The sequence below is a fragment of the Tachysurus fulvidraco genome, chromosome 25, assembly GCF_022655615.1.
Source record: "Tachysurus fulvidraco isolate hzauxx_2018 chromosome 25, HZAU_PFXX_2.0, whole genome shotgun sequence".
Taxonomy (NCBI): Eukaryota; Metazoa; Chordata; class Actinopteri; order Siluriformes; family Bagridae; genus Tachysurus; species Tachysurus fulvidraco.
The window spans coordinates 9511190-9524799 of NC_062542.1; the positions used below are offsets into that span (position 1 = coordinate 9511190).

Here is a 13610-nt window from a genome sequence, read left to right on the forward strand (position 1 = left end):
TAGGTTCTTCCACAATTTTTCTTTTACTTGGCCATTCTAACACATTATCTTTGTTCCTCTTTAATCATTCTTGGTAGAAAGACTTGGGTGCTTGTGATCATTGTCTTGGTGTATGACACATTTTTTCTTAAGATTCAGTTCATGGACAGAATGATGACAAGCTGTCCTGGCCCAGATGCAGCAATACCACTCCAAAGCATGGTACTAACACCACCATGTTTCACAGACTGTATAAGGTTCTTATCCTGGAATTCAGTATTTTACTTTCTCCAAAAATAATGCATATCTTTTTAAAACAAAAAGTTTCATTTTTCTCTCATTCCTCCACAAATAATTTTTTCAATAGTCCTCTGGCTTCTCCACATGATCTTTAGCAAACTTCATGGGCAGCAATGTTCTTTTTGTAGGGAAGTGGCTTTATTCTTGCTTTGCAAACCAAGGTTGTTCAGTGTTCACCTGATGGCAGACTCATGAACATTAACATAGGACAAAGTAAAAGAGGCCTTTCTGACCCAACAGACTATTACATGTCTTTCATTTGGAGTGAAATTTGTTGGTTGACTTCTGGGAATGTACCTAGTCTTACATTTTCTCTCAGAACGCACAAGGTATCTTTATTTAGCTGGTAGTACCACTTTACAGTGATTTGCATGTATCCGGGTCTTATGACACAACACTACCAAGTCAGTTACTAGGAGAACTTGAAAAGGGCCTTTCCATTTAACCTCTAAAGAAACAGTGCTGTGATTCTTGATCATCACCCACTGGCAGTGATGTATAAGCGTGGATCGAAATCACTAGCATTGATATCTTACATTTCTGAGCAGGGATGGCAGAATGTTAAGGATTAGTACAATACTAGGCTATCATACTTTCTCAGTGACTCTATCTTGAATCAGGAAAGCATGCCACACTTGTACTGCTGCACCTTTGTTTCTTTTGACTTTTTAGTGTTTTTTGGACCTCCCAACTCTCAGTAAGTTGTTGCAGTAAGCATTAAGAGCTTCATAACCCAATTCAAGATAATACACAGGTTGAAAGTAATGTACTAATGGTTTTCTGAAATCATGTCTAGGTCAAATCCATACTTTGTCATAAAACCCAGTACAATGTTATTCTTCTTCTACAAATTTAATTCCTTCTGTCAATTCTTTATATGTGTATGTGTGTGCAAATGTTAATTAAAGGTGCTCTGTGTTTCATGCTCATAATCACTCCTTCATTTACCTAAATGCCTGATCTGCTAAGCAATAGCTTTGTTATCGTGATAGTCTCCAAATGGTTTTATACACAGCAATCCCATGGGTCACAGCCATCCTCAGCAGCTGTGTGCACAACCAATGAGACTCCAACCAGAAGCAGGGCACCAGGATAGATCAGGCAGGTCCAAGAAAAAGCGGTCACAAAACAAATGATCAGTGAGACTGTGTTTGAGTCCCAAACACTATCTAAAAGGATTTTCCATAACTTTGTAAGAAAAAGCTTTGCCCCCTGCTGTAGTCTTGACTACTTGAGGTACTACCAAATAGCCTGCACCTTTTGATCAATTGTGGCTTGAGACCATTCAGTTCTTTATAGGTCAGTAAAGGTTTTTTAATATTCAGTGCAAAATTTGACTTGGAGCCTGTGCAGTCTGGATAAGAAGGTCATCAAAGAGACACAACTCTGATCAGTAATTAATGGAGCTCAACATTAATTGAGCCGCAGCCACACACCTGACTCGTGTGTGCAGAGTAGGTGAGATGAACTGGGAAAGCAGGCAGTGGGTCAAACCACTGTGAGGAAGGGGAGGGGGAACTCAACTGTTTCTAAATGCAGTTTGTGTGTTTTTTTTCTATTTACACAATTATTTAGGTATACATACATATATTTTATATACAAAAAGGAGCTCAGCACCCCTAAAATTTTTATTAATATTTTAGTCCAGCGGGTCACCGCCGCTGTGGAGTAGCACAGGACCTGAGTGACTCGTCCATAGTCATAAACAAAGAGAAGTATGAAATAAAAACACTGTCAATAATAATCGTACGTAATTCAAAGCATTGTGTGTAAATTTTAAATTAGTTGTGCGTAATTTAAAACTATTGTACGTAATTATGTTTTTTGTGGAGTTGGATCCCAAAATCTACGGCCACGACAGTTTACAGATACGAGATTTTGTGTGTTTGTTCTAATACAACTCCAAAATGTACGACTATGACAGTTTACAGACACAACGCTTGTTTTCACAACACCTCTTTTTTACACACAAAAACGGTCTGCGAAACAACTGTCAAAAATACGTCATCACGTTCACAGACATTACTATCCGAGGGAAGATGAATCGATTCCACGAAGTACGCATGCACCCCGCCCTCTTCTAAACCATTCATAGAAACCACTGGTGCCGAAATGGCAGGTTAGTTATCACTAATAACAGAGAGAAATTTGTGCTAACACAGATGTTTTATACTGACATATAGTTCTGTATCCCTGAATCCTAGTATAACTCCTAGGTTTGAAGTGCTCCGCGGTATTAGGCAGGGATGCCTGATTTCTCCCAAACTGTTTATTCTAGCCACTCAATCACTTATATTACTCATTAATCATAACCCCCATTTGCATTGGATCTCAATATTTGACAAGGAATTTAAAATTAGTCAATTTGCAGACGACACAGCAATCCTTTTAAAGAATAAATTCATGGTTGATGTTGCCCTAAATTCAGCCTCGATTTTCCCTAAAGCTTCAGGATTTACCCTTAATATTAAAAAATGTGAGCTACTTCCCATTTACTCATCAACGGACTCTATCATCTCTTCAATTTAGGTTAAAGACGAAGTGAAATATTTAGGAATAGTTTTATCTAAAAATGCTATTAGAAGAGAAGACGTTAACTTTTCTAACCAGTTAATAGATATGAGGAAATCTTTGAGCTATTTCCAAAATAATCTATCCATGCCACTCCCTGTATGTTTCTACAGTTAATGTTAAAAAAGCTAATTCGATCGTTTTCCAATTTCTGTGGAAAAACAAAACTCATTATATTAAGAAATTACAGCTGGTTAAAGACTATGATATGGGTGGAAAACATATCGGTGGCTTAGTGGTTAGCACGTTCGCCTCACAGCTCCAGGGTCGGTGTTCGATTCCCTATGCTATTACTTATACTGCTTAGTTCATCTTGCTTCCATATTAGTTAGTAGTATTAAGCTCAGTGTTAATGCAGTACTACCTATTACTTCCTGCATAGTCACTCGTTACCAACAGACCATTATTTTAAAGTGTTAGCACAAAATTCTCTCTGTTATTAGTGATAACTAACCCGCCATTTCGGCACCAGTGGTTTCTATGAGTGGTTTAGAAGAGGACGGGGCGCATGCGTGCTTCGTGGAATCGATTCATCTTCCCTCGGATAGTAATGCCTGTGAACGTGATGACGTATTTTTGACAGTTGTTTCGCAGACCGTTTTTGTGTGTAAAAAAGAGGTGTTGTGAAAAGAAGCGTTGTGTCTGTAAACTGTCATAGTCGTACATTTTGGAGTTGTATTTGAACAAACACACAAAATCTCGTATCTGTAAAGTGTCGTAGCTGTAGATTTTGGGATCCAACTCCACAAAAAACATAATTACGTACAATAGTTTTAAATTACGCACAACTAAATTAAAAATCACACACAATGCTTTGAATTACGTACGATTATTATTGACAGTGTTTTTATTCCATAGAGAAGTAGCGCCGGTTACAATGTTCTTCCGCAGGACACATGCAGTTCTGTTTATTAACTGAGCGTGAAACAAAAACAGCAGCGCGACAAAAAAAACTGTGTACCTGTGTAGTGGGTTTTTTTAAATGAAAAATACAGGAAGACAATTAATTCAAAATAAATTATTATTAACATTATATTAATTTAAAACCAAACAATTTTATAGCATTTAGAATGTTTTACTCCTCTTCAAGATGAATTTCTTTTGCCTAAATGTTTCTTTAAACAGATAATACCAATTGCAACCATACTAAATTGAAAGATAATACATACTTCCCTTATTACTGACTATGTGCCTAAATCATTTAATCCAGCAGTTATCAAACCCCTGACTAAAAACCCAACCTCAAAACATATAATATTGCTATAGCTGGACAATATTAAACCTTGAATTTATCTCACTTAATCCCTAGAAAAGGTTGTAGCACAGAAATTATACTCATACATACAGAGGAGTAACATTGAAATGTATCGGTCAGGATATAGGTCTTATCATAGCTCAGAGACAGTATTTGTTGAAGTGATAAATAAGTAGGGGATTTTATTCACTTTAAATAAAGCGATTCTTTTTAATGTAGTTGATGCAGATTCATTAGTTGTGGCAAAAATGCTGATTACCGATTAGCGATTAAAATATTACTTATTTAGTTAACGTTAGCTTGTTTAGAATAGCTTGTTGCATAGTGCACTGCAACTAACACGCCAAAGCCGTTTCTCATGAATTGTTTTATTTGGGACATTAACATTAACGGCCACAATTAGCATATTGTTTAGCTGTGCATTTACTGAATGAGCACTGTGCTACGACCCCACTGTATTTTTTGTATAATCAATTTCTATTCTGTTCTTGTCTTAATTAATTTTAAATAAAATTTTAAACCTTTTTTAATTACTTGTTTTTATTGTTGTGATTATTTTTTTATGATAGCTTTACTTTCTTTATGTAAAGCACTTTGAATTACCATTGTGTATGAAATGTGCTATAGTATAAATAAACTTGCCTTGCCTTGCAATGTAATAGACTAGAAAAAATGACGGAGAAAAGGAAAATTTGAACCTGAGAAAAACCTTGAAAATATCCATAATGATGCAGTCTCCATGCTACAATAATAATGATAAAAGCAAAGTTTTTAACTGTGGGGACATATCTTTTTAAGTACAATTTGACTGTATTATTTGTGTCCCCCCCTTCAAAAATTGCTCATGAGAAATTTTATATTTATTGTCCCCCCCCCCCCCACTGTTAAATGAAATTTATGCCCGTGTTTGACACCATTTACATTCTAATTTCCTACTTGATTGTTTTTAGGTTTATGCATGGTCATTGTACCAGGCTGCTAATGGTCCGACAATATCTGTGGTGTATATATTGATCCGTTCAGTTTTCTCTTTAGATGCTTCACTGATGAAAGCAAACCCGTGAAGCAGTTAGGAGTGGGTAAACATTAATGTTTGAAAAAATATGGATTCTCTAAAATTGCCCCTTCATTTAGTCGACCCAAACACAGGTAAATGACAAGAAAGTCTAGGAAATGCAAGTAAGCCACTACATAAAAGGATTATCAGAATTGGCCACTTAAGCGTGGACTAGCTACATAGGTTTAAGCCAACAAATGATGAGTGACTAGTTATGTTTGTCCATACTTTCATATATGATATTCAATTTATTTGATAGCTGTGAAAATCTCCCATGCTATACACTTTCTAACAGCCAGAGGGAGCCCTCTTCAGAACATGGACTCTCCCCATGTCAAACGACACTTCCTGGTTTGTTCCTATTCATAGCATGCTCTCACTACTGCTCTTTGTGTTTTTCTTGCCCATTTCTCGGATTTTGTATTGGGTTTTATTTTGTTCTGTGCTTGTCCCTTAACCTTTTTTTTCTGCCTCTCCCGTTCTGGATTATTTTGTATGTTTGTTTTTGACTGCAATTAACTCTGCATATGGATTATTTGGATTGAATCTCTGAAATAAAATTCAGTGTCTTGGGGTTCATTGCAGAGTACTTCACTGAGTGTGAATCCAGCAGAGTTAGCACAGCTAAAGGCCCTCGTGGCACAACAAGTCAGACTCCTGGCGGCCTATCAGGAACAACTAACCTCTGTGCCAAACACTAACATCCATCTTGTACAAGCACCAAATCACCATTCCATGTGCCGCCCCACTGACAGAAACTGCTGTGAACAACCAGCCCACTGCAGATAGAATCACTCACCAAAAATCACTTCAGGTGAGGCTGTTCCATGTAGAAGATCTTATATTTTTTGTGATATCCTCTCCTCGTAACCCCATCATCCTGGGATTTCCCTGACTCCAAATACGCAATCAACAATTCTCCTGGCAGGATAAAGAGCTCACTCCTATTTGTCACACTTGTCCTATTGCATCTCCTATTGCCTCCAGCTGAATCTGTCTTTTTTCTTTTAAAGAACTGTCGTATGTCCATTGCTCACCGGCAGGCCACACACACAGAAAGAAAGAGAAAGAAAGAGAGAGAGAGAGAGAGAGAGAGAGAGAGAGAGCAGAGCTGATCGGCCCTATATGCACACTACGCAAGTTGCGTAGGGCCCTGCAAATTACGCAAGGTCCCGCCTCCCCCTGCCTCATTTTACAGCACGTGTTAATTTTTACTGTGTAGCATGGGCGAAGCTAGCCCCTTTTTTTCTAATATTTTAGTCCAGCGGGTCACCGCCACTGTGGAGTAGCACTGGACCTGAACCAGGCTTAACTCCTGAACCCCTAGCATTACGCTCTCTCTCTCTCTCTCTCTCTCTCTCTCTCTCTCTCTCTCTCTCTCTCTCTCTTTCTCTCTCTGTGTGTGTGTGTGTGTGTGTGTGTGTGTGTGTGTGTGTGTGTGTGTGTGTGTGTGTGTGGCCTGCCAGTGAGCAATGAACATACGACAGTTCTTTAAAAGAAAAAAGACAGAATCAGGTGAGAGACTAGGGACATAATGATCTTGTGAAAAGAATTTGTCATTTAATAAAAAGTTAAAAGCCCAATAATAATAATAGTAATAATAATAATAATAATAATAATAATAATAATAATAATAATAATAATAATAAAGACATTTAAAATGACACTCCTCAGTGTGCCTTTTGATCATATCCTTAGCTTTAGCACCCCTAAAAAGGAGCTCAGCACCCCTAAATCTCTGACCCTAGAATTGTCCCTGCTGTGTAGATGACAATATGAAGCGGAGTTATCCATCTGGCCATGAAAAAAGAAACAAAATGAGAGTGAAATGTCAGAACAGCAATCAGGTAAACTTTTGTTCTCTTCAAGTTTGATGTCAGCAAGAGCAAATAACAGTAATATTAAGTTGATGTGATTCTGTCTCTAGTCTCTATCTGACTAGATAAATTAGCTGCAGTGCTGCCAGTGCATCTCTTGGCCTGTCTGTCTCACAACAATTTATTGCGTGAACATAAACGTCTAAGGGCAGCGATGTTTGTTTGTTTGTTTGTTTGTTTGTTTGTTTATTTATTTATTTATTTGGCAATGGTGTTTATAAACGGCAGCTCGATAACATGACACGCGCACTTTCCAGCAGCAACATCTGTGTGGGGACCAGTACAAAAAGTACAGTAGCGTGTTAGCACTCCTAAATGACAATCTGTATAGTCTCTCAATCAAGGTTACAACAACGTTAATGCAATATGGAAACCAATGGATTTACATTAATGGGCATAATGTCAGGCCAACATGAATGCATATCCCTAAGTAAATAATAACCATCAGGGAACAATTATTGCTCTCATGCATACTATAGAACACAGTGATACGGTATGGCAAGCCATTTTAGCTTTTATACATTCACATGATATGGATTTTTGATATCAAGTATCCAGTTTTCAATACTTAAAATGTAAGTATTAAGAGTGTGATTTCTAGTAGTAACCATATTTTTGATATCAGGAATTACATTTTACACTAGTAAAAATTATTTCTGATATCTGCTATTGCATATTCACTAGTTGAATATTGCAAGAGCCAACTCATATTATAAATAGTATTTCATATTTGAAAATGGATAAAGAGGAATCTGAGGGAGGCAGTTTAAGTGGGGCCTAATGCAGCTTATAAAATGAATAATAGTTATCTATAACTTACAGGTGCTATGCTGAAATTTGTTAGTAGAGGAGATGCTGTCAAGTGTGAATGTGTAGCAAATGGTTTACATGGCTCACGGGTCAGGTAGGAGGGCCCCTTAGCAGAATTTTTCTTAGGGCCCAAGGGATGTCAGGATCAGCTCTGAGAGAGAGAGAGAGAGAGAGAGAGAGAGAGAGAGAGAGAGAGAGAGAGAGAGAGAGAGAGAGAGAGAAATGCTAGGGGTTCAGGTTAAATCCTCTGTGTGAGAAGAATGAATAAATACAGCAAAAGAAAAACAACAAACTTTCTTTTATTGTCTAGTTTGATAGTCAGCCACACGGGATGGTTCTAGACCTTTTTAGGGTGGCTCCAGCCCCCCTGTCTGTGATCTCAGCCACACTAAATCTGTAAGTATAATTTTTACTTTCATAAAAAATAAAAATTATGTTAAAATGTAGGACATGACGTAGATGGGAAAGAAAATTAATTATCATTTTGATCCAAGAGCGATTTTTTTTTTACTTTGCTTTACGCGCGTGTGTTGTAGTCTTTCAATAGTGTGTCATCAGCTGTCTGCTTTATTTGAACGGAGAAGCACAAACACGCACAGCGTGCACGCGCAGTCAGAGCTGGAGGCATTTATCTATAATGTTAATCGGCGGCAAACCGTAAAGATGGTTATAGAAGGTTTTTTTTATAAAAATTAACTGCAAGGAATTTTCACAAATCCAGGGAGTTTGGTACTCATGAGGTTGTACAATGTTATGCTATTTGTGTTCAAATTGTTTGCAAGGTTGTGTTTTGTGTCTGTTTCTCCCACAAAAGCATGTTTTTCAAATGAAAACATATTTCTATAGTAGTTTTCATTATTTAATTGGAGACATTTCTTTTAAAATGTATGTATTGTGAGGATGTATTTTATGTCATCCCAGAAGTAAAAGTTTGTTGGAGGTACAGATATTGGTACAGGTACTGATCCTGAGTCTTTTTCCTCACTACCCTTGGACTCAGCCACAGATACTTTCCTCTAGTCTCTTTCTCTCAACTGTGGACTTCCTCTGCCCTATGTTCACTAAACCCAAGAAAACTTCTTGTTCTGCTCCTTGGATTTCAGATGTGCTGCACAACAATCAAAGAGAGCTAAGATCATCAGAGAGAAAGTGGAAAAAATCACAACTTGATGCAGATCTTGATTTTTACCAAACACTTCTTGTCAAGCTCTCCTCAGATGTGACTTCTGCCAAGACTTCCTTCTACAAGGAAAAGCTTGAAGCTTCTTCACATGACCCTCAGAAATTCCACAACATCATCTCTTCTCTGCTCAACCCCTCGGCTCCACCTTCTTCATCCTCCCTGACTGCAGAAGACTTTGCTTCTTTCTACCAGGAGAAGATTGAGGAAATCTGCCGGACCTTCATTTCAGCCCCGACTGCACTTACATCTCAGAGTATGGATTCCCCTACACCTGCGTTGTAACATTTCTCAACTGTGGCAGCAGAAGAGATTTTACAACTCATCCAGTCCTGCAATCCTACCACCTGCCCATTGGATCCACTCCCTTCCACTATGCTCCAGACCATCTCACAAGACCTTTTGCCCTTCATTTCCACTATCGTCAATAGATCCATAGCATCTGGTCAGGTACCAACTACTTTCAAGAGAGCAAGGGTTATTCCCATCCTAAAGAAACCTGCTATGGATCCATCAGGCATCAGTAACTACAGACCGGTATCACACCTCCCATTTCTTTCAAAAATTCTTGAACGCATTATCTATAATCAACTGTCTGTCTCTCTCTCACAGAACAACCTCCAAGACCCCAACCAGTCTGGCTTTAAAGCAGCTCACTCTACAGAGACAGCCCTTTTGGATGTCTCTGAGAAGCTACATGCTGCTAGATCAGCCAAACTGTCATCCATCCTTATCCTCCTTGACCTTTCAGCAGCGTTTGATACGGTCAACCACAAGACTCTCTTATCCATCCTCAAGAGTCTTGGGATTTGCGGATCAGCTTGGGAATAGTTTGCTTCCTACCTGGAAGGACGCTCATATTAGGTAACATGGGGGGAGTGACATCTGCTCCATGCAGACTCTCCACTGGCGTCCCACAGGGCTCAGTACGTGGTCCTCTTCTTTTCTCCCTGTATACTCACTCTCTTGGTGAACTTATTTCATCACATGGGTTCTCTTACCACTGCTATGCTGATGATACACAACTTATCTTCTCTGTTCTGGCACCAAGGTGGTGGAATGAACTTCCCCTAGAGGTCTGGACAGCTGAGTCACTGGCTATTTTCAAGCGGTGGTTGAAGACCTACTTATTCAGGAAACACTTCAACTAGCACTTCTTTAATTATCTTTTGCATTTAAAAAAATAAAAATAAAAATAAAAAATACAACCTTTGACACTTTTTCATTGTAACTTTGAACAAATGTTTTAAACTCATGGTATCTTAAGTATGTAACCTAGTGAACCAGCATTAATGTATTCAATGTTAGAGATTTAAGCACTTATGTATGTCGCTCTGGATAAGGGCATCTGCCAAATGCTGTAAATGTAAATGTAAGTATAAAAAGTTGTACTATTACTGCATGTTTCTGCTATAGTAGTGAAGTTAACGTACAGAGATTTGTGTATTTTTTTTAAAATAATACCATAACTTTTGGCTTACTATGTAGTCATATAATATATAGTAATATAAAACTCTTCTTTTAAATTCTCACTGAGGGCTAAGCCCCCCTAAAGATGAAATCCTAGAACCGCCCCTGCAGCCACAACTGAAAAATAACAGATCTAAATCAAGGAATGAATAACAATTAATTTAAAAAGCCACAGTGAGTGTTTTCACACATATTGGTGGTATACAGTGATATGTCGTTTATTTTCACTCTGGTCTAAATGCCAGGGCTTCATGTTTCCATGACTACTGACCAGAAAAGACGCACGTGACGTCATGTTTACATTACTCCCGATTGTGAGTATCATTGTTAAAATGAGTATTAACGATAAACTTTAACAACAGAAACACGTATGCACTACACAGGTACGCAGTTTGTTATTTGCTGTTTTTGTTTCACGCTCTAGCAGTTAATAAACAAAACTGCATGCGTCTTGCGGAAGAACATTGTATCCGGCGCTACTTCTCTCCGTTTATGACTATAGACGATCACTCAGGTCATGTGCTACTCCACAGCAGCGGTGACCCGCTGGACTAAAATATTAATAAAAATTTTAGGGGTGCTTAAACACTGAGACTGGTCCATGACTATGCTCTGCCCCCTGCTGTAACCTTTTGTACTTGAGGTAATACCAAATAGCCTGCACCTTTTGATCAACGTAGGCGTTATGGATAATAAAAAAACAAAAGATGCATGACCTTTAATGACATGCATGACAAAAGGTGCATGACCTTTAAGTGCTTTATAGTTTATTAATGGTATTTTATAATCAATGCAAAACCTGACTGGGAGCCAATGCAATGAGGATAAGATAGGGGTGATATGTTCATATCATCTGGTTATAGTTAGAACTCTAGCTGCTGTGTTCTGGAGCTTGTTTATGCTTCTACTGAAACATCCAGACAGTAACGCATTACAATAATCCAACCTAGAGGTAACAAATGCATGAACCTTTGCTTTTGCCTCATGTAATGACATCATATTTCTTATCTTAGCAATATCTCTGAGATGAAAGAAGGCTACCATTGTTATATTATTTATGTGAGCTTCAAATGAAAGACTGGTAAGACCATCCAGAGTTAATCTGTAATCAGAAAGCTTACTTCTGTCTGTCCTAGTAAAAGCACTTCCGTCTTGTCAGAGTTAAACAGGAGGAAGTTAGTAAGCATCCACTGTCTGATGTCCTTCACACAATCTTCGATCTTATGAAGCTGGTGAATCACATCTGACTTAGCTAAAACATATATGTCATCATGCAGCTATATCATATTTATGAATTATTGCACCAAGGGGTAGCAGTTTTGTCTTTGTAGGCAAGCATCAGTGTTTGAATCTGATGTGTGCAGCTACCGGAAGCCAGTGGAGGAAGCACAGCAGCGGGGTGGTATGTGAGAACTTTGAAGGTTGAAAACAAGTCATGCAACAGCATTTTGGATCATTTGCAGGGGACAAATTGTGTTCATAGGTAGACCTGCCAGCAGTGAGTTGCAGTAGTCCAGTCTTGAGATGACAAGTGCAAGTGAGCAGCCTGTGTGGACAAAATTGGCTTAATCCGTCTAATGTTGTAGAGAAAAAACTGACATGAGTGTGTTACATTAGCAACATGTGAGGAAAAGGACAGTTGCAAGCTGTGACTGAAGGGGAGATCAGATCTTTATGCAGTGATATTGCAAGATATCCTGGGATGATCAGCAGTTCATTTTTGCTAGGATTGAGCTTCAACTGATGAGCCGTCATCCACAATGATACAGTATGTCTGACAGACATGCTGGGATCTGGTCAGAAGCTGTGGTATCTGAGGGTGGGAAAGAGAAGATAAGTTGTGCATCATCAGCGTAGCAGTGGTAAAAGAAATAACTTTACCAAGAGAGTGACTATACAGGGAGAAATGAAGAGGTCCAAGTGCTGAGCCCTGTGGGACACCAGTGGAGTGTCTGCATGGAGCAGATGTCACCCCCTTCCATGTTACCTGATATGAGCGTCCTTCTAGGTAGGAAGCAGACCATTCCAATGCTGATCCACAAATTCAAGATCAAGCAACACCAGCAAAGAGTCACAACCCTGATCAGAGGCCATTAACAGGTCATTTACAACTTTAACCAGTGCTGTTTCTGAGCTATTATGATGCCTAACTCTTGACTGGTACATTTTATGAATGTTATTCCTATGTATGAGCATAAATGCTGAGCTACAACCTTTTCTAGAATCTTGGAGGGGAGGTTTGATATTGGCCTAGTCACACAGCTGGCTTGGGTCAAGGTCAGCTTTTTTATTCAAAGGTTGGATAACCGCTAGCTTAAAAGATTTCGACACATAGCCAGTACTAAAGGAAGAATTTGTTATCTTTTTAGAATGGGTTGGGTAGCTACTGGTAATATCTATTTAAAGAAGCATGTGTGTAAGGGATCCAGTATGCAGGTTGATAATTTTGAAGAAGGAAAAATAAAAATTAAGTAAAATGCTATAAGTACTGATCAAAAACAAAAATATTATCTACAGCTTTATCAAATTATTTGGTATTAAATGAATGGTCTGAATTTTCTGCCTGATCTTTAATTTTTTCTATTGAAATAATTCATGAAGTCATTACTGGTACAAATAGATGGTGTGCGTACAGTTGCTTTTTCCCATTAAATTGTTGTAAGTGACGTTGATGTTGTATTTGGATATTTATGTTTCCAGGTCTCATGGAGATTAAAAAGGCAAAGGACATTGAGGTCAAGCTAAATAAGGTGGAGAGGCTGCTGAAGAATGCTATCAATATGCCTTGGAAGGTAAGTAGCACTTACTTTTGTTAAAGAACCACAGGGATATAATACTATACAGAAAATACCCTGATCTTAAGTGCCAAGTGACAGATAAAACAGTAATGTCAATTAACAACCAACAATGCCCTAATAAAAATATTTAATAAGTATTATAAATTATAGTTTTCTGGAGCACATCATTAGGTTGACCATACTAGTACAGGGTAGGGCATCACTTTGCTATCAAAACACCCTGAACTTCTTATGGCATCTACCAAGATGTCGGATTCTCTTCTGCAGTATACATACAGTATTGGTGATGGACCTTTTAGTCTGGTTCTCTCAA

The 13610-nt window shown here is 38.3% G+C and overlaps 1 protein-coding gene across 1 annotated transcript in view; it reads left to right on the forward strand.

Moving 5' to 3' along the window:
- Positions 1-13610, forward strand: part of pxdc1b (PX domain containing 1b) — a 39932-nt gene that overhangs the window by 19983 nt on the left and 6339 nt on the right. The window contains exon 2 of the mRNA XM_027173178.2: positions 13200-13291. Within this exon, the coding sequence (XP_027028979.1) occupies positions 13200-13291 (92 nt within the window). The remainder of the gene's footprint in view (positions 1-13199; positions 13292-13610) is intronic.